The sequence below is a fragment of the Poecilia latipinna genome, unplaced genomic scaffold (genome assembly GCF_001443285.1).
Source record: "Poecilia latipinna isolate Pla-1442-1.1 unplaced genomic scaffold, P_latipinna-1.0 Scaffold3003, whole genome shotgun sequence".
NCBI lineage: Eukaryota > Metazoa > Chordata > Actinopteri > Cyprinodontiformes > Poeciliidae > Poecilia > Poecilia latipinna.
Window position 1 is genome coordinate 35,923 of NW_015115619.1, and position 22,382 is coordinate 58,304.

A 22,382-nucleotide genomic window follows, 5' to 3' on the forward strand; every position below is an offset into this window, starting at 1 on the left:
GGAAGAACTGATCACAGCTGCAGGAGATTATTTTAGGAGCAGCTCTATCCTTAGGAAACTTCTGTCACTCGAGTTCTTCACATATTTTTGTTGACATTCAGTGACTCTGATGGAAATGGTTAACAGTACCCGGGAATAGATTCTTCCTAGAAAGGAAGCTTTGGTATCTAAGGTAGCTATAGCAACGGCAACTTGTTGGACTTTGGCTGCTGACTTTCAACTAAAGCTCATTAAACAGTTCCTCAATCTGAGTTGGGAGCATCAGGAGTCCTTGTGGGATGAGTTCCTGCGACCTTTGGTCACGCCTCTGCTTCAACACACCCGATGCAAATATTAGCTTATTAGCAGAAATCTGTAAAGGTTTTAGGCAGGTAGGACATCTTGAAGAAAAAGATGAACTGTTGGAATGGGACAGAAAGATTCCTAAGTCCAGGTGATTATTGTCCTGCTACTTTCAGCTGCGTGTCATGAATTGAGGGTGGAGATGGTGAAAGTGAACCCAGAGCAGCTCGAACAGTCCAAGAAGCAGGTAGTACAGTGAGCTGAGACTAACCTAACACTGACTGAAGACTGACCACAAGAGCTGAAGCCAACACAGGACTTAAACCAGTTCTACTGTGAAGACTAACTAAACAGACACTCAGGAGTTCACATTCCCACTGAGCTGACTGAACATACGACTCGACTGCAATCTGACTTACGACAAGGACCCGACAAGAGACAAAGACAACAGGTGGGCTTAAATACACAGGGAGTAACCAAGGGAACTAGACACACCTGGAAACTAATCAGGGGGCAGACAGGACGACACAGAGACTCAAATGAACACAGATCTAAATAAACACAGAAAACCTAAAGTAAACACACAGAAAACTCAAAACACAGGAAAAAACCCAAACCCCGACACTGCATACCTCATCCTACACACCAACCCCGACTCTTGGATCTACCTCCAAGAATTGGGGGTAGATCTAACTCTACCTCCACTGCTTCTGGCCTGGACTCCCTCCCACCTGTTGCCCCATCCTACACTCTGGACTTTCCTTCTCACTCTTTAGGCATTATTCTTCTTTTCTTTCACCCGTTGAAAGAAACTAGGGAACCAATCGTTCCCTAGTTTTTGTCAACAACACTGGATGCGGATGCTGACTGACCTGTCGTACAAATGATGATTCACATATTTACTTTGGGAAAGGTTGTGTGCCAGATAACCTTTGTTTTGGCGTTGATATGCAAACTACATTTCAGTGTTCCATAAACCATATCTGTCCCCAAAGACAATTCAATAACACATACACATACACATAATCCAGCATTGTAATCATAATAGTCAAAATTAGGTCTATTTCCTGCTCATTTATTTATGGGGGGGAAAGTAAAGACAATAAGAAAGAGGCTAGCAGCAGATTTTACAATCTACTTTTCTGATTAGTCACTCAACATTCAAGTTTTTTTTTTTTTTTACTTTGATCATATGCTGTGTTCCTGTTGTACTCAGAACTGGGAAATTCTGACTTCCCAGTCCAAAAAATCAACTGGAACACCCACCTAAGTCAGATTTCCCACTGCTCACCGTTATGACTTGTAAGGTGGACTTTGGGATCCAATATGGCCGCTCCTCACATCAACAGCAGTGAGATGAGGAGGAAACATGTTTATTATACAGGATACACACGTAAGACTGTGTCTAAAATCAATGTAACTCTAAACTGAACAAATTAAAAGTGATCTTTGCTCATGGAAAGTAAAGTCTGAAATGATGTTGGTAACAAACTATTTTTATGGGCGTCTCTTTATCCCCTGATGGAGCAGCTTCAAGGTTCCCAATGTGTAACCTTGACAACGAACTCCTAAATGATCAAAAATGAAAATCACCCGTATGTATACAGACTTATGGATGAGCATTTCAACACAAGTTCATAAAAACATGAATGAGTTTGTTGTAATATCCTGAGGCACCGTCAGCGTGGAGCAGGAGGCTGAGCTGAACGGTTCCACCCTGGACATCTCAGTGTGTGAATGTGTGTGTGAGGTGAGCTCAGGCTGTTTGTGGATTGAATTAAACTCACTTGACTTTCAATCCACTGGAATACACTGAAAAGAAACTGGATTTATTTCAACTGAGTGTAAATGGATTTTAATTACACGACTTGTCTATTCTTACTTTGTCGTAAGGTGACTGGCGCCTGCTTAACAAGAACATCTGAACTGAACTGAATTATATTATTAGCCAAAACTTCTCTAGCGCCTCCTTCAGGTCAGTTTTTGACTCTAACCGATGTTTCTGCTAATAATAACAGCTTTGTTTCTAATTTAAGCAAATGTTCCATGATGGACGCTTGTTGTTATCATCACATGATCTCTCCCATCATAAAAATCAATGCCATACTCATAACTGATTAAGGGCCGAAGCTTTGACTGAGGACAATAAAAGTAGCTGTAGGATGTAAACATGAGCTGCTGCTGAACATCACAAGACAGCAGCACAGTTTCATGTTGTCTCAGATGGTGGTTTGGAAAATGGTGCAATGCCTTGGCTGCCGTTCCCATCCCTCCAAGTCTGTCAATTAGTGATAATGGACCCGATCGGCAGAGAGAGGCCACTCCTTCGCTCCTTCTACCCTCCCTCCCTCCTTCACATGACCACACTTTCTCTCTCTCTGCCCATCATTCTTTCTACCTCTCAGTCAGTAATAATGGAGCCCGGCAGTCCAAAGAAGATCCAGTTTGCTGTGCCTCCCCTGCAGGGACAGATTGACCCACAGGCTGCTGAACATGTGAGTTTCTTTGCATGTTTCTGATGTTTGCTGGGGGCAGGAGAGGGTTCCTACACGTGAAGCGCTGAATGAGGCTGCTTCATTGTGAGTCTTGTCTGGAATTTTGTGTGTGGGTGCAGAGCAGCAGTAGTGCTATGACAACTGATTTGTGCGACTGAATGTAGTTTTATTTGTAAGCGTTGTGTGTTTACGCCCATTTTTAGAAGATTTAAATATTTCCACCAAAATCCTGAGTAATTTTAATCAGCTCTGTGCTGATTTATTCTGCTACTCCATCAGTTTCCCTTGTTTTCCTTCCATGGAGACACAGAAAGGTTAATCAACGAGATTAATACCATATTTACTCCAGATGGTTTTCCTCTTTCTTGAGTAAACAGGAACTCTCTGAGTGTAGAAATCTGGTGGAGGACCAGAAAAGATCAAACATTGTGTAATATTCCTTCAGCTTGCATGTGAATGGAGGCTTCAGAAGGAAGGAACAGAAGCTGCTCTTTCATAAATCCAAAAACGTCATGAGTTTTAACTGGTGGCCCCCGTTTTGCTGCCGTCTTTACGAGGCGTTTGGTCGATGGAGGCCGGACGCCGACAGAAGCTGCTAATTTATCCGTCAGAGTTTAGAGTCCTGCTGTGGCTGTATTTGGGTTCTTCTCTCAATATTTCCACAAGGTTTTAAAAGCTTATGCATTTTGTCTCACCTTTACGGTAATAAAGAACTTTTATAGTGGTGTGTGTCAGCCAAACCTGGTCTTTACATTAATGTGTCACAAGATGAGGCAGTTTAGTGGCTAAACAATCAAAAATGCATTGGATGGAATCAGATGGAGAAATTGTTTTACAACTTCATAGATGTCTTCATCAGGCCTCTGAAATGATCATATGAGGGTAAAATAACCTGATCAAACCAAAAAGCAGCTTTTTATATGTAAATCTTTAAGTAACAAGGTATTCTAAATGCATAAAATACTCATTAACTCTGTAAGGTCTTCAGTCAGTAGACTTTATATGTGCTGAGCTTCTGTTCAAAAAGCTCATTTCAGACAAAACATGATAACTTTGCTATCATACAGATATTGAACATATTTATCGGTACCCCTGGAAGGATGATCAAAAAGCCTTAGAATAAAAAATATCATTTTGTTAAGAGATTATCTATTTTTTATTTTGTATTGGCTCATTTCCTGTCTCACTCATGACATTCCCATCACATCCTTGTGTAGCTCCCAACAAGATGGATCTCATGTCTGTCTTTGTTGGACAGTCAGAGATGTTGCAGGGAACTGTTGGCATTCTGTGAGGTCGCATTGACATTAACATGTTCTAATTGCTGCGTACTTCAACTGACCTGATTTTCCATCAAACCGGATGGCAAAACAAATCTGGTGTGTTTTGAGCCTGAGACAGGAAGCGAGACACACACCTGCTTTGGGGGAAAAATATAAACAAAAACTTTTCCTCGCAAAAACAGCAGTGTACTTACCCATGGTAGGACCTCAGAAGCACAGAACAAAATGAAAGAGTGAGCTTATTAACAGACCGGCTTGTATTTACAATTCCTGGTGGATGCTCTCATGTGAAAGTCCAGTGGTTTGTAGACTGACTGTCATGTCACTTCATGCTTGGAGTGTTAAAAGTTGGATGCATACGGTGTGTTTTGAGCCTTAGGTGGAAAAGGACCTGGTGGTCACTGCTAAGCATGGTGGAGGGTTAGCGGTTAGTGTTTCTCCAAAAGATTCAGGAACCTGGAGTGTGAAGCATCATGAACTCTTTGAAATTTAAAATTCGAAATCTGGTAAACTCCACCAGAAAGGGCTGGTCATTGGGTCTTTCAATGGGACAGTGATGAATAACACTGCGCCAAAAATAATTCAGAGGGCCACAAACAGCCCTCTGGTGACACTTTGGACATTCCTGACATAGAGAGATATGAAGCAAAGATGAACACTAAATGACAAATGGCCATTTGTGATTTTGTTAAAAACATGGACTATTGGATTTTCTCCACCAGATCCGCCGCAGGAGACCGACCCCCGCCACCCTGCAGATCTACAGACAACCTGGAACAGGTGAGGAAACACAGGGAGCAAGCTGTGGGAGGCGGGAGATGGAGGGTGATGGAGCAGCAGCTGCAATAATGGAAGCTTTATTAGATTACTTTCTGTAAAGTGATCCGAGCGTCCAGGCTGGACGGATGGACGTAGAATCAGTGAGTGTTTGTGTGTGGCGCTCAGCTCCTGTAAGTCCATCCACAGAGGAACCAACTGATGAAATAATCTACCTGACTTCACTCAGAGGGTCAGGTTCCAGCACTGCAGCCCAGACAACTGCTAGCTTGTTTCTTCAACATGAACAACATAAAAACTGAACCTGAAAGAGCTCCAGCTTCTTCAAGCTAAAGACTGGAATGTGTCTCTGTTTTTGCCTTGTTATTACAATGAGACGCATTTTCAACATCTTCAGTTCTTCTGCTGGCAGCTGGAAAAACAAAAAATATGTTCATGATCTCAGTCGGGAAACAAGGTCAAGAACTCTGCAGCTGTTTCTTTATTTTCATTTTGCTAAGATAACAGCTAAAATAAATTTGGATATTTTTAAAAAAGTTATCTAATTTAAAAAGAATTCAACTTTTTAGCATTTAGTATTTTGGGGGGAGATTTAGGTCCATTTGATATTTTGATTAGGACAAATCTGTCCATTTTATTTTTTACATTCTTTTAAAATTAGACAAAAACACCTAAACGTGCACAAAATTCCACTAAAATACCTTGCTGCTTTGAAATATTAATAAATACAATTTTCTTCTTTTGACTGACAGTGTCACTTTCATACTAAATATTGATAAAAAGTTGCACCATCAGCAAAGATCAAATGTGATATTTAAACATCATTTGTAACTTTTCCCCTTGTCCTGGTCTTTTAAACATGTCACTGTTTTCTGTCTCGCTTTCTTTTCCCGTATCAAAAATACCTCAAATGTGAGCAAATGAAGATCAGTTTTTGAATCAACAAGCCCTGGAACATCTACAACAGAATGATGTGGAAACCTTGGTCTAAAAGAACGTTATCCAGAATAGTAAATCACAGCTTTTAAGGTTTCAGAAAACAACAATCAGACAAAGTGATGTGAAAAATGTGGAGACCAGCAGATCAGTGTAAAAGGATGGAATCTGTTCCTGATTGGTTGGAACATGAACCACTGACTGCTTGTCTCTCCTGCAGATGTTGGAGATCAACAAAACGCCAGCGGGGAGCCACAGGTTTGGAAAAAGCTTGTAATGACACACACACACACACACGCACACACACACGCACACACACACGCACGCACACACACGCACACACGCACACACACACACACGCACACACACACGCACGCACACACACGCACACACACACACACACGCACACACACACACACGCACGCACGCACACACACGCACGCACACACACTCACACACACACAGTCACATGAGAAGCAGCACAGAGCTGCTGGAAGCTGGAGGTCCGTCTGAGGGGAACACGCTCAGACTACCCCTCACACTGAAACTAAGCCTATAATCTGTCCTGATTAACAAGTAAAACCAGCTAAACATGACCAGAAAACTGAACCTAAAAAAAATATACATAATCATAGTTACTTCTAGATTTAACATGGTTGTATTTCTGTTTTCACAGAGGCGCAGGTTACATTGGAGAGCTTTTCAATTTGTTCATAAAACTGAATTCTGCATTTCTTCAAATTATCTTTGTCTGATGTTATGTTTCCTTCAATGCAAAGGTAATCATTTGTAATGAGGCAAGCACATTTTTTGACTGATTAGAGTAGTGATATTTTTTACTGTCATACTGAGTTTCTTCAAATGTTGAATCAACTCATGTTTGAGATTTTTACCCAGCTAAAGCCTCACGGCAGCATGTGGAAACAAATAACTGCAGAGCAGGTTTCCTTCTAAATTATTTTACATACAGTATTTATGTCAGAATTAGTTTTCCCTTTCTTACCAATATTAACTCACCCAGAAGGAAATGTTTCGGGGGATTCTCAGTAGTTTTGGGGTTTTGTCTTGCAGGCCTCAGACGCCGCTCAGAGGAAGCAGAGCACATACGCCCCCCCATCAATGAAAGGTAAACACTTCAATCCTGACTTCATATCGGTTAGAAAAGTTCAACATTCCTGTAAAAATGAATGAAAACCACTTTGAGAACAGAGAAAATGACCAGAGGAAAAGTTTTCTGGTTCAGTTCAAAGGTTTTTTTTGCTGATCACTAAAGGGGCTGGATAAAAATAACAGATGATTATAAATACGGGTGCCCTGATAAATCGCCTCTTGGTTTTCTTAAAGCTGCAGTGTATAACTTTAATAAAAAATATTTTTTGACATTTTTTTTAAACTCACCATGTTGTTGGTATGGTGTGAGAGATGATCTGTGAAAAAACTGAGATCCTGCCTTCCCACAGTGCTAACTAAAAACCACCAATCAGAGCCAGTAGGCAGATCTTTGCGCTGTCAATCACCATCCATGTGGCACTGCTCATCCTCCTGTCCCCACAACGCTGCAGCTAGCAGAGTCTGTCCTGAATGCTAAGGTGAGTTGAAGTAGCCACTGATGACGACAGATAAACGGTTTTCCTGTAATGTTGTAATGCTACATTGAGTAGCATGTTCATGAGGATGACTGACAGCGCTAAGACCCTCCTCATGGCTGTGACTGATTGTTTTTGGTTGGGAGTGGTGGTGGAGTAGCTCATGAGGAGATCAATCTTTTCACAGATTATCTGTCTCCACACATGGTGAAAGGTTTAACAAATATGTAAAAATGATTTTTTACCGCTGCTTTAATCTTGGCCGATCTTATCCACCGATCTGAAAAGCAGCCACTGTCCCTGACTACATACATGTGAACATATGCAATTAACAATAGTCACCACACTGTTCCCAACTTGGAAACTGTTTTGCTATATAGTAGATTTTCAGACAAAACAAAAATTGGTATTTGCCAAAATCGGCATTGGCAGGTCAGGCTTTTAAAAGATTAGTGATCGGCCAGAAAACTGCAATTGGTTGCAGTTCATTCTGAGAGGGAATGAACTGAGAATGTAACTCATGAACAAAAGGCTCAAATCCAAACACCCCACACAGCTCAGAACCTTTCATCCTTCCTTTCTCTCTTCCTTTCTCTCTTCCTTCCTTCCTTTCTTTCTTTCTTTCTTTCTTTCTTTCTTTCTTTCTTTCTTTCTTTCTTTCTTTCTTTATTAAAGGCTCATTTTGCTGGTTCTGATAAGTTTATTTGTAAAGGTAGTTTTACAAGTTAGCACCTTGATTCTTATTTTACTTTAAGAATTTTACTTATTCTTATTTAATCAGGTTTCTTTGTATTATTAGTTTTTAAGATTCACTTTTAAAAACCTAACCAAGGACTGGGTCTATGAATTAGCTTTCAGCTAATTAGCCTTTAGCTTAGCCTACAGACTGGACAATGGTTTCTGTTAAATCTAACATTGCTTTCATGTCTTGTTCCTAAATAAATACATTTGTGGTAATAATAAAGCACTTGGTAAATCTAATAAAAACATAAACAGATTTTTTCTTAAAAAGTTGTGTAGTCATCATTGTTGTCCAACTTATACTAGATCTACTTGTGACATAATTTAGTAACACAGTGATAAAATTCTTTGATATTCTAGGAAAAGAGATGAAATGTTTGAACCTTTGTTATTTATTACTGCATGTTCAGAATCACTGGATCTGTTTGGCATGCCATGCTTTTTTCTGTTGTTTTCATAGTTTCTGTTTTTTTTTTGTGGCTGGATTGGGGTTTTTTTATTTTCCTTTTTTAGCCTCTGGTCTTGTTGTCAGTGGAGTCCAGTTGGTGGTGTGATGCTGGGGAGGAACACATGTCCATAATCACACAATTTATCTAATTTTATTATTATATTAAAACTGAAGTCAAACACTAAAGAGAACCCAATAATCTCTCAGCACCACAGCATATCAGTTTTCTTGCACTGCTGTTTTTGAAGTTAAACCTCTTTGGAAAACTATTAATACTTCTTGACCATTTCTATATTTTGTCATTTTACAATCAAAGACTTCAATATTTCTTCAATGAGATTTTGTGTAAAGACCAAACACAAAGCAGCACATAACTCTGAAGAGGAAGGGAAACAAATAGATTAAAAAAAAGAAATCTGTCTTTGTATTCAGCCCTGAGTGAAATTTTTGTAAAACCACTTCCAGGTTTCACCAGCTAGAAACTGAACTTTTTATCCAGCACCATTGCTCAAACTCACAGAGACTGGATGAAGTGAACCTCTGAACTTTACATTTTTTGTCTTGTCTTCTTTTTTGGATTTAGATCAAGGCTTTGACTTATTGCATGAGCATATAAGTCAAAGTCTCACTCACTGAAACTGAGTGAGAAAACACTCAATTGTGGTGTTTCTCAAATGGAAACACCGCAATTGAGAAATTAATTTTTTTTTTTGACATTAACGGAATCAGATTTGTAAAGGAACACTTTCAGTCTCTAGATGGGTAAAAGTTGCGAAATATTCCCCCAGAAGATAGCAGCTCTAACAGCAGAAAAGAGATTCATCAAAGTATTTGTGGAAATCAAATGTAATTTTCTTCTACTTCACAATCTTCACTAATTTCTGTTGGGCTGTTGCACAAAAGTCCGATAAGAAAGCATAGAAATGTGTGGTCGTATTATGGCTAAATGTAGAAAAGAAGAAAAGCATCAGAATATTTTTGCAAGACAGTGCAGCTCCTCACTCCTGATGGAATTAGAGGCTCTACGTTTGCACAGTGAGAACATCACTGTTTTATCACTTTTCAAAGAGCTTCAGCTCATCCTATGGCAACAAAACAATGGAAAGTGCACCTGTATGATGGCTCTCAGCCGTGAATAATTCATCAAACCGTTTCTTGCAGAAAAGCAGAATCACTTCCTCCAGTGAAGTTTGAAGGAAGTTAAATAAAAGTGTTTTCTCTAATACATTTAAGATAAACTGCATGTTGGAAAAGGTGGATATTCAAAAAAAATAAAACGAGGGGAAAGAAGATGCGCAACACATGATTGACTCGAGCTGACTCGATTCTGGGAAGAGCCGGAGTGTAAAAGCTTTTCTTTAATCGATCCCAGCCGGGTGAATCTGCTAAAAGCCTCCTGAGTGACTGCCAACGCACCAAACACTCAGGAAGACTTAGACTGGTCACAGCGCAGAAACAGAAGGAGGACGGTTTAGGAGCAACACATGTTTCTCTCTTGCGTGGTTAGTGATAGTAATATTTTTAAAGTAGGGATACACAGATCCACTTTTTTCTCTTCTGATAGCAATACTGGTAGCGATTTCTGAGGTCTAGTATTGGCCGACACTAGACCTCAGAAAAAATACAGAAAAATAATAAATAATACAGAAAAAAGTGCTGAATGGACTTAAAATGTTTCTTTGTTTTTAAACACAGACATAAATGAACTGAATTACAAATTTATTTAATAACTTACATACACCAACAGCTTCACAAGCTTGTTCAAACAAGTAAAAACAACGATTTTAGGTTAGGAGTATAAAAGTTATTTTAAAGGCACTAATAAATAAACTGAAACTGACAGAAACAATATTTTGACTAACTTGTAAAAATAAACTAACAAACCTTTCGAGGAGTTCAGAAAGTGCTATTAGGAATTGTCAATATAATATAAAATAAATAATAAAGCATGATGCTGCTCAGAGCCTAAAGCATAGAATTATACTGAATAGATCTGCCCTCATGGATCAGGCATGATATTGATATCAGATCAGTATATCTCTATTTCAGACTGTAAAACAACAGCGGTTTCTACAAATGCTAAAAATCCAGAGAGATATAAACCTTTGGATTAGATCCCAGAAACTTAGAATATTTATGCTCTAACCAACGCACTGGATTACTGGACTCTTGTATTCATCCCTCTTTTCAGTTAGAATCTTTACTTATTATTTTATAGCTTTTTTCCCTAGTTTTCTTAAAACGACTGCTTCCACTTTGCAGCATTGTACCTGTAGTTCAAATGTATGTCCACTAGAGGTGCTGTTCTCTCCTCAGACCTTCAGCTGGGGGTGGAGCAACATCTCCTGGGGGCGGGGCTCTGTGAAACAGACAGCCAGCTGAGCCCAATCACCACGCAACTGTATGCCACTGGTTACACGTGGGCCAATCACAATCAGCCAGAGGAAGCCAATGGGAATGAGGCGTGTTTGCTGTTAACCAATCAGGAGAGAGGCGTGACAGACAGCAACAGCTCAGGCGGTAAACTGTTTATTAGATCAAAGAAGGAAGTTTATTTTTTTATAAATTGTAATGTCATAGACAAATTTGATTGGTCAGATATAGTTTGCATGTATTTTAGACAGAATTATTGTTTGAAGAATCAGCCTTAAGTAAAAATGAAAATAAGTGCAAATATAAACTGGAAAAATGTAGTATTAACTTACAAAAACAGTTGCAATAAAGTTAATTTTCCGAGAATATTTTTTTTAAAGTTACATTTTAACAAAATAAATGCATAAAAAATTCACAAAGTAAGATGTACAACTATGCAGTTCTGTTTATTCATGAGGTGCCAGTTCACATGTATTATCTAATATTTATTCAATTTTACAGAATCCAGTTCCGTTATTATTTTTCATTGCTATTTAATGCCAAAGAACAAAGTTGTAATCAGGTATTAGTAAGTTCTACTGTAAGCTTGTCTCCTTTGTCTTATTTAAAATATGTTCCTCTGCTCAGTCTCACAGGTCTCATCTTGAAAAAAAAAGTAGTGTTTTTCAAGATGAGGTTTGAATCTTACATAAAGAACAGGAATTTCTTTGTTTCAATTGGAAACTTCTCATCAAAGAGGTCAAAGGTCACATATGGGGTACCCCAAGGTTCAATCCTAGAACCCCTCTTATTCAATATTTATATGGCCCCACTGGTTCAGATTATAACAGGAAATATGATTATCTGGCATAACTATGCAGATGATACACAGCTCTACATTACGATGTCACCAGGTGACCTTTGACCCCATCCAATCACTGAATAGATGCTTAGAACAGATAAATGTGTGGATGGGCCAAAACTTTCTCCAGCTGAACAGAAACAAAACTGAAGTTATTATCTTTGGACCTCAAGAGGAACGAACTAGAATCAGTGCACAGCTTCAGTGATTACAACTGAAAACCAGCGATCAGAACGAAACCTGGGAGTAGTGATGACCTCTGACCTGAACCTTCAGAGCCACATTAAGACAGTCACAAAGTCGGCCTTCTATCACCTGAAGGACATTTCCAGGATTAGAGGACTGATGTCTCAGCAGGATCTAGAGAAACTCATCCATGCGTTTATCTTCAGCCGCATCGATTACTGCAACAGCGTCTTCACAGGTCTGACTAATAAATCAATCAAACAGCTGCAGCTGATCCAGAACGCTGCTGCTCGCGTTCTGACTAAAACCAGGAAGATGGAGCACATAACACCAGTTTTAAAGTCCCTACACTGGCTCCCTGTAGCCCAGAGAATAGACTTTAAAATATTGCTGTTAGTTTATAAATCACTAAACTAACAGCTAAACTAACAAAAGGTTGATACTGCTGTTGCTCTATCAACCTCTGCATGGTTGCAGTTTTTCTGTTTTCTCGGTCATCTTTATTTATTCAAATCATAACATCATTAATGTTTTCATTTATTCACATGAATTGTAACGTTTGCTTTCTTGATTTCAAACAATTTCTTTCCAAAGTGAAGATACAATGTGCCAGTTTTGGAGGAATTTGTTAGTCACTTGTCATTCGCTATGTCAGAGCAGCTCTTGTCAGCCGCAGGAGATTGTTTGTTCTCTGGTGTGTGGAGCGACATAAAGCCAAATGCCAGCAATAAACCGAAAAAAAAAGGCCTTTAGTGTTTCTAAAGATCTAATTTTTTGACAAAAAACAGCATAAAAAATTTATAATTTTAATTTTTTTCCAATGCCATAAAAGCTACACTTGCAAGCAAACATATGATAGAAAGGTTATAAGACGGAGTGTTACGGCCATAGTAAGAAAAAATGAAAATGTAAAAATGAAATTATGAGAATACAGTCACAATATTACAAGAATACAGTCACACTAAAGGGAAGTCGAAATAATACCAGATTAAAGTCATAATCTTACAAATTTATTTTTGTAATACTAAGACTTTATCATATTATTTTGACTTTAATCTCTTATGACTTTTTTTGTAATACTATGACTATTCTCATAATACCAGGACTTTATTCTCACAATATTATGAATTTATTCTTCTAATACTAAGACTTTTTTCTCATTATTTTGACTTTACTCTCATACAACTTTTCTGTGGGAATAACATTATTTTACTCTTCTATGACTGTATATCATGACTTTATTCTTGTAATAGCATGACTTTATTTTCATAATTTTACCTTTTCATTTTCTTGAAAAGGTAAAATTTTCAAGAAAATGAAAATACTCTGTCGTAAGATTAAAAAGCCAAGTGGTTCTGTATTGTGTTGAACAGCATTCATATTTGTCCTGATAAAACTCTACTGCTGGTACTAACTCTCTGTCTCTCCCTTTCGGTTTCTCCTTCTCTTGTGGTTTTATGCACGTTTCCCTCCCAGATTTGTCCACCACCACAGCTAAAGAAGCGCCCAGCCCCGACTCCATCTCCCGATAGCTGCTTCTGCTTCATCTAAAATCGCTTCTGTCTTTTTGTGTCTCATTAACCAACTGTTCTCCTGTCTGCTTTCCCACTTATTCCAATATTGCTCTACTTTGCTAATATCCAGAACTTAATTAGTAGTTTGATTTTTTTTTTGTTTGTTTGGGTCAGTCTGAATTTTTAATATGTGGCTGTGAATAAATCAATATTAAGGGCAAACAAATGTCTGAGTGTTGTCTTCTTAAACAATAAGGCAGATTTAAGTCCTCTATTTTTAGAATAATATGAAAAAAAGTTTGGATAAAATTGAAATGTTCCACTGTTATTCCTTGAAATGATCTAAACAGAGTGGAATGAGCCAAACCCAAGCTGTTAGAGATTTAACCATCAGGGACGGTACCGGCCGTCTGAGAGGCCCAGCATTCATGTCGCTGCAATAGCAGCTGAAATAACTTCAATGTTTTTCTAAAGAAGAGTGTATGGGGAGCAAGAAAAAAATGCCCCCACTGTTTCTTATAGATATGGCCCCCAAAAGACTGAACATTCTCAGGAAGGATATCCTCCAAAAAAACAAAAGAAAATAAATTTACCAGAGGTCTGACCACTGTTTGTGTTTCATCCTCCACTCAAAGGATGGTGAAAAGATTTTTTCAGTTGCTCGTATATTGTTATTTGTGTCGCTTTGTCTTTTATGCTATCTGTACATCTGATCCGAATATATGTGGTTTTTTTTCTTTGAATTTTCATCTAAATTTTGGCCTTGATTCCAAGAAAACATGCAAAGAATTGTTGACTTGATCTGTGTTTGTGGGACCACAGTGAATATAAGTTAAAAAGTTCCTCATTTATATCTAGGGGGATTTTCTGGTGCCTTGTGTGAGAGAGACCTCTTGTCTGATAAAGTTTAGTTGAAATTTCTCATGCTTGGGGTTGATAGGAGATCCTACATGCCATCTGCTTCCTGGATGTGGCCGGTACATCCAGGAGTAAGAAAGAGGCTTGCAAATATGAGATGTGTGTAAACAAGATGTGGCTTCCTCAAGTCCGGCCTAATTTCCCAGAATGTTTAGAAAATCATTCAATTTCTTTTAATCAACATCACCTGTTTGTCTGGCAACCAAGAAGTGACTTTTCTGAGCTACTTGTATTGCGTCACCATCCACTGGAGAACCTCCCACATATAAGCTCAGTAAATAACCATGTTCTTTCAACAGCTGTAAAACTGATGCAGAGTACCGCCTGGGATCCAAAGAACCATCCAAATCTGTTGGACAAACATTCATTGCCTCTGCTCCTTCCTTCTAAAGGTCCCACATATTTGGCCTTACTTCAATCCATGGAGGTCCGTACAGATTCAAAGCAGACTCAAAGCGGATGTCTGTCTGACAAGTCCATCCAAAGATAGATTTTTATGACCATATATGTGTACTTTGTGTTACGTGACACCAAGCTGATTCAATTGAGAATCAATTCACCCAGTGGCGAGAATGCACAGTGTCACCACCATTCTCTGTTCCATGCTGACAGGTGTGTGAAGGCTGCCCAGATGGAGAAACAAACGGGGTGCCCAAATGGCTCATCAAATTTGCTAAATTTGTAGGTTTAGTGTGACAAATTTAGCAAAAATGATTGGGACTATGAAATCCCAATCATGTGCGGAAAGTCAATGCAGCTCATAGAGTATGCACAGCATGTCATGTGTCATGTGGGAACCTAAAGACCAACAGGTTCAAAGAAATAAAAAGCTGGACTGTAGTCCTCCTTGATTGTCAGCAGCCTTTTGTCTCATTTCCACTGAGCAGTACGGCAGAGTTTGGTACACTACACTATTTTGTTTGCTGACATTGTAAAAGCAGCGCGAATGTTGTGTGACCAATACCACAACATTCTTTGGACCCCTACAGTTCAGAGGACAACTGTAATGTGGTTAGGGTGGAGCTACTGGCATTACACAACACTGTCCGCTGACTGGCCAACAGAAAAACTTCACTATGTGGAGGCATACTGGTGAATCACGTTTGTCGTCACACTAGTATGCCGCCATGTTAGCTGTGTGGGTTTAACCCTACCTCACCAATGAGAGGCCACCTGGTGGAGGAAGCTCTCTCCTGCATGTCGAACTGACCCGTTACGTACTGCTCAGTGGAAACAAGGCATTAGATCTGGAGAGCGAGCAACATTCCCCAATTGTTATTTGGGAGATCTTTCATGTTGCCTGCTGTGAAAGTGGAAATCTGTCATAACTGAGAGCTTCAAAGACCTTCCCTGCCCTTTCCCTTAGATCAGAAAAAAAAATGCAGATTAAGTAGAGATCTTTTGTTTTATGAAATAATTAAAGTCTGGATAACCTGGGGCCTCAGTTCAATTAGAAGCCTGAAAACATTTTTTAGTGTTAGTCATTGTTAGCTTGCTGTATTACTTGTATTGCTTATCAGTAGATAAGGGTAACTGTCAGAGTTGACACCTATTAAACACAGCACATAATACAGGAAAGACAAGAGAAAGTTAGATTCTTAATACTCGCGAGAACAGACAGAGATGTGCTTTCAGTTACAAATCTCCTACTGCTCTGAAGCACATTTGCCTGCCCCTCTCTTTTTATTGTCTTTAGGATCCCTAATCACAGAGAGCGCTCTAACTCTAAAGGGAGGGGGAAAGATACTTCATCACACAGTCACAGCGCCAGATTATCACTAACTAACAACACAATCTATCTCGCACTAGCTTATCCAGTTCCTGACCCAGGATCAAGCAGGACAAGTTGTACATCTTCACGGCGATGGTTTTATAGCTATCTAAGAGGTCAAAGCAGGGCGTTCTGTGAAGAGCTGCTGTCACTGCTCTTCTTCAGAGAGGCCCTCTCTGAGGAAGGAAGCAGAGTGATTAACAATACAGAAACATTCCTTAAAACATATGACTAAACTAAATAAGTAAGACTACATAAACTAAGAACATAGTAAAGATATAACAAATAGTTGATAATAATACAATTTACCTAACAGTAACTGAATAATAATTCATTTACATTTCGATTCTCTAAGTAGGGCATGGTGATCTTCTCATAATCTGTATGCGACATTTGTCTGAAAATAAATCTTTACAGAGATAAATTAGACTCGTGACCTTTTTGTTGAGTGGAATTGTTCAATGAGAAGGAAACAACAGTGAAAATTCACCACATTTACTCAAGTCTAGTTTAAATTTCACATTGTTTTATTTGCTTAAGTTGAACATATAAATTATGCATTTCACGTTTCAAACTGAATTGCTGAAATCAATGAACTTTTTGATAATATTCTAGTTAGCTAAGATGCAATGTAAATGCATCAGCTCATCAGGGTAGAACACTGGGCTGAACTGAATGGAGGAAAAAATTGTCTAGTGATGATGACTGCGTTTCTTTTTTTTTAATGAAGGTAAACTGGAAAGAACTGTACCTGAGGAAGAAGAGGAGGAAAGCAGCCATCAGGGATGACTGATCTGCACCAGCAGCAAAGATACTTCAGCACAGAAGAAGCAGGCATATATTTTGAAGTTTGGAAAAATCAAGATGAACGCCTACATCAAATCATATATAATACTAACATGACAGGGAATCTATCAGAGTGATAGCACACATAGTGTTACAAAATATTTTTTTTTTATTTGAACATGTAAATAAACTGTATTCAGCATTAATACCTGCTGAAGTTTTCCAGAAGCACCTCACCATCGTGTTCTATAAACTCGAACAGTAAGTTTACACACTTATTGTTCCAACCTTTACATCTGTATGAGTGAGTTTATTCGGAGACAGTACAAAATCAAAATGGTGTACTTATCTTTTCACCCTTTTAATTCTTGCATTGTTAAATGTTTCATTTCTAATATATATGATAATTAGGCAACCAAATGCCTTTTAAACAGTTGCAGAAAATAATTTGAGGCTGTAAGTTAACAGGTTTTAGACTTTTCTTAAGTTTCAAGATTATCCAAACAAATAAGCAAATAAAAAATGCTTAGGATACAAAGTGTGCATTTTTAATTGTTTGCCAATTAGCCGCTCTCTGCAACAGGATAGCCACATTAACTAGCTATGGCAGAAGCTAGACTTACAAAGGTCAACGATTTGAAAGAAATTAAAAAATAATTGTTAACTGACAAAATATTATTTTCATTTTATGTATATAAAATAGAAACAGTTAAAAGCTTAAAAAAAATAGACACTTAAAAATGTTTTTCTCCCACTTCCAGCTTTAATGACACATTAGCTTGAGCTAATATTAGCTTAATTAGCAGGTAGAATGGGGTAAAATGAGTCTTTTTTATTTGTATTTTTCTACTTATGTTATCTCGGCATGTACAAATGACATGTGACTGTAACAAAAATGCTTACCTTTATTTCAGAATGTCTTTTTTCAGTTGAAATGCAAAACATCACATGAGGAAAACACTGGTCCTGTGGTTCTATTTGGCCCGGTAAACTGACCGCCTACATAAGCTCTCGAACATCCTACCAACACAACTATTTTCTTCCCAGAATTTAGGGACAGAGATTCTGTTTCTCTCTGCTAATTCAAATGGCAATTTATAGCATTTTTAAGTCAGGCTATGGAAGTGGTGTTTACCCCACAGCCACCAACTGGCCCACCTTAGCCTAGCTTTGCAAATCAAATGTACACCATACATGTAGATGACTTCCCATCTACATGTATGGTGAACATTTTAAGAGCTAGGCTAATTTGTTCTCAAGTCCTTACAACTGAAATGTTAAGCAAAAACTTACGCTGACATGCAAAAACACTTCTTTTTTTTAAAGAAAAAGAAAAAAGCTAAAACTAAACAAATTTGTCACATTGCCACACAATTATATCAATTAAAGGCACAGCGACATACCTAAAAAATATTTTAGTAAAATAAACAGCAGTCAGACCTTAACAGAAAATGAATCTATAAATGAGTGTTTGAAATATGAAAAGGAAAGATGCATATCAACTAGATTGGGATTTGGCTCACATTTCAAAAATACTGTATTTAGCCAAATTTAATGAATGGAAACATCAAAGTCTGCTGTTGAGTGAAAGCCACTAATGTTTGTGTTCTGACTTACTATGAAACTAGAATGAATGAAAAACAATGTGAGTCATGAAAGACTCAGTTTATGTTGTATTTAATATTTCCATTTTAAGGTTTTTATTTTGTAAGTGAAACTATAATAATAATAATAATAATAATAATAATAATAATAATAATAATAAAGTCATTTTTTCAACCGGCTGTCCTGGATAATTTCTACCATTCTTAAATTGGAATTGGGTTAGCACTTTTGGGAAACCCTGGCGTAGTGTAATTCAGATGAGATGAACAATATGTTATCATATTGTGCCTTTGCAATTTCTACATCAGACAGTGATATTTAACTGATTCAATGTTTTTACATAAACTCTTTTTAATAAGAGCTAATGTGCATCTGATTTTATATTATCCTGAACACCCATACAAAGCGACACAAGCGCTGTTTTTGCATAATAGTAAGAGTTTGAATAGAGTGCCCCCTGCTGGCGTCTGCCAGACAGCAGGACTCTTTCTGGGTTGGATTAGTTTTTAGCTCTATTTTATTATACCCAGGGTGTTGTTCCATTCTTCCACAGAAATATGTACCAACTGCAAATTGTTTTATAGCTTTTACTCAAAAGAAACCAACATGCAAGAGTGAAAACAAAAATGTTCTAAATGATTTTTGGCAATCATCAAAAGTGTTGTTTTGGTGGATTTGTGTTTAAATGTTTTTTGTTTTTAATTCATTTTTGGTTTCTTCTGACAATACATAAATTTAATGTTTTCAAGCTAAAACGTTAACAGATTTAAGACAAGAGTCCTGACTGTAGTCTGTGGAGGAAGCTACACATTAGGGTGATGGTGAGACACTTTCCCGCCTTAAAACTTGGAACTCCTCACCAAAGATGCATTGAGTCACAATACAAGTTAAAAACAAGTAAAAATCTGGTCAACCAATCATAATTAATGGAAGGCTTGAACAGATTTTTCTATTGATCATTGGGGAAAGAAGGTGGAAACCATTGTTGGTGTGCCGTCTACAACAAAAACCAAGACAAAAAAGCTTTCCCCCCAAAACTGATGCTACTTTCATATTGCTTTATGTTTTGAGAAACATATTTATATTTATTAACTAATTAACTGCTTGATAGTTGATTAATTGTACTGACAGGAGTGTGAATAACTTTGGACTTAACTGTACATCTCAAAACTGAGCAGGAACCTTGTCTGTCTACATCAGTGAAAGTCAGCAGACACAGAGGACGCCAGTGAAAGAGGTCCTTGTGGACTCATTGTATCTTGAAGATAACTGCAGGATATGACCAGCTGGCTGTGTGAAAACCCAAAATCTGACCCCTAGCAACTTGTAATGAATCTAGGAAGTGTTCTCTTTGTGGTCACCTTCATTAATGTTTTAGCAGTAGAATAGAATAGAATAGATTACAATATACTTTATATACTTAAAGGTTGGGCCCAGTAGCAGCTGCCATTAACACTCCACAAATGCTCTGGTTCCAAACATAAACCTGCCAGCCACTTACAATACAATGCACTCGTATCGAATTGCATCAAAATCAAAAGATTCCTTCTGGATAATTAACTGTTTTTAATCACTACACATTTTGTACTTAGCTCTGCTCTACAGGTCAGTACATCCATCAGAAACCGTTGCTGTTATGAGCAGGTGGTGCCCCAATCTGTTTCAGGTCTGAAACAGATGTAAAGTTAAAGTCTGTCCTAAACAATCGTCGGTATTCATGCTTTCTTTTCCTGGTTCAACATAACCAGATCATTAGTAGCCTGGTAAAAACCAGGCCTTGTTCTGCACCTTACTTCACCCAGAGGGTCTGGACCCCAGCTGTTGAGAAATGATTGCTTCCTTGAGGAGTGGACTCTGTTGAAGTTGTAAATTTCACTCCATCGCTAAATATTTGCTTATCAGACACGTGTTTAATTTATTATACTGGCATTACACCAATTCATGGTCTGTTACACACCCAACATCTAACTGTGACATTAGCGCGCTCCACCTGAGTGTCGCGCTAAGATCGCGGGACAGTTAAAAGGTTAATATGCTGTTTATACAAGGACCAAAATAAAAATATATACATGTGACGATTAACATAAAATATTGCAGATGTTTTCCATTTGTCCCTTAAAATCCTAATACCAAACTGTAAACATACAGCTGATAAGAAAGAAGAATCCAGTGAAAACACCACCAGGAGTGTTTACATATATATATTTATTTTGTCTTATTGCAGCTCCAGGTTTTTGTAGTTTCACAGGTCAGAGGTGGATTAGCGTTTGAGTTGCTTTTTCAGCAGAGGAACTGGTTGAATTTATTTCCTGTTAATAAAGTTAAGCACAACGGATTAGTAAAACCTCGGAGTGTGGATGGTCAGCTTTCAGCTTCACGAGTGTAAAAACGGGGCGAGGAAAACACCAAGTCTGCTCCAATAAGGTCCTCCGAAGAGGGAACAGCTGAGGGGAATGTCTGCAGCCGTTCCTGTCACTTGTTCCCTCAAAGTTTTTGTTCCTGCTAACAAAACTGCCGCACAGTCCCACTTAAAAAAAAAAAAAAAAAAAAAAGAAAAAAAAAAGGCATCACACACCATTAATAAAACACTTCACCACTTCCAAGCCCTGATACACAAGATTTTTTTTTTTTTTTTTTTAGTGTTAACACATTTGGCAAATCATCATAAAAATAAAGCAGAAACATTAAAAACAGACAGGTTCAGTTCACATCGAAGTAGAATACAGATAGCATATCTTTACCCACAAAAAAGTTTGTTACGACTACCTAGAAAAAACCCAACACAATTAAAAAAAAACAAAAAAAAACATCACCGTGTTATACAAATGTATGGTTTTTATGTAATGAAATGCAGAAAGATTGTTAGATAAGTATCAGAGTATCAGCTCAGGATGTCTGTCAGTGTGTGGAAACCTATGAGTAATGTGTTTTTCGGCATTGACCCGTCGTCATCGACGACCAAAAGAACTTCCACGGCACACAGAACCAATGCATTCCCAAAAAGTAAGCATCCAAATCATCAGAGAGGTTTCAGCTCAACGATAGAAATCTCAAAACGTCTATTAAAATTAAAAAATAAAGGAGAAAAAAAAGGAATATTTCAGTGTCAGCTTTATATATATACTATATCTTTATATTTTTGTTCAATAAAACATTGTATATTAGCCGTTGCAGTGGTCATGGTCCCCAGCAACATCATGAAAAACAATGACAGAAATAAAGACACTGATCCCCCCTCAGGTCATCCAGCTGTGTGTGTGTGTGTGTGTGTGTGTGTGTGTGTGTTTTGGTTAAAGTAATTAGCGGCTTCTTTAGTGTGTTAACGTTTTTTGCCGATATAGTGTTGGTTTTTAGAGGATTCAGCCGAGGCCTTGTGGGCCAGCGTGTTGCGGTAGTGTTTGTGTTTTTATGTACATGTCAGTGCCTCGGCCGTGCGCTTGCTGCGCCTCTATGCGCTGGCGCTGATGCTCTGTTTGTAGACGGCGTGGTAGGCATTCCTCAGCAGGACGTAAGGGAAGCAGGACTCCAGCAGGTCCATAGTCAGGAAGGGAGACTCCTGCACAATCTGAGGAAGAAGAAAATAACAATGTGTGTGTGTGTATATATATATATCAGTGACGTGCGGTCAGGTGAGGCAGAACCTCGCCTGCCATCATGGAAAAATAATATATAACAATAAAATAATTTATATTGCTATTTTCGCCCTGTGGTTTGTACTATAAAGTATCTATTTTTTACGTAGCTTAACCAATTCTCATGATTTTTTCTTCAAAATCGCTGGATTTTCGCATTTTCCCATTCAAATGCTCAGAACCGAAGCCGGTAAGTAAGGCAGCAGCG

The 22,382-nt window shown here is 38.2% G+C and overlaps 1 protein-coding gene across 5 annotated transcripts; it reads left to right on the forward strand.

Annotated features, from left to right (window-relative positions):
• Positions 1-2,507: 2,507 nt before the first annotated feature.
• On the forward strand, positions 2,508-17,230 carry LOC106939859 (protein phosphatase 1 regulatory subunit 1C-like). Of its 5 annotated transcripts, XM_015022422.1 has the most exons (6): positions 2,512-2,777; positions 4,783-4,840; positions 5,994-6,046; positions 6,845-6,899; positions 10,865-11,068; positions 13,425-15,914. In XM_015022422.1, the coding sequence occupies exons 1-6, from the start codon at positions 2,529-2,531 to the stop codon at positions 13,478-13,480; spliced, it is 675 nt and encodes a 224-aa protein (XP_014877908.1). In that variant the 5' UTR covers positions 2,512-2,528; the 3' UTR covers positions 13,481-15,914. The 5 variants fall into 5 exon arrangements, with proteins under 5 accessions (XP_014877906.1, XP_014877908.1, XP_014877907.1 ...); XM_015022420.1 differs by lacking the exon at positions 13,425-15,914 and having other exon boundaries at positions 2,508-2,777; positions 10,865-11,632; XM_015022421.1 differs by lacking the exon at positions 13,425-15,914 and having other exon boundaries at positions 2,516-2,777; positions 5,994-6,031; positions 10,865-11,632.
• Positions 17,231-22,382: the final 5,152 nt, after the last annotated feature.

Coding starts and splice junctions, on each gene's coding strand:
- LOC106939859 (XM_015022420.1), top strand. CDS start 2,529: ATGCCTTGGCTGCCGTTCCCATCCCTCCAAGTCTGTCAATTAGTGATA. Junction 4,841..5,993: donor CTACAGACAACCTGGAACAG/GTGAGGAAACAC, acceptor TCTCTCCTGCAG/ATGTTGGAGATCAACAAAAC. Junction 6,047..6,844: donor CACAGGTTTGGAAAAAGCTT/GTAATGACACAC, acceptor TTTGTCTTGCAG/GCCTCAGACGCCGCTCAGAG.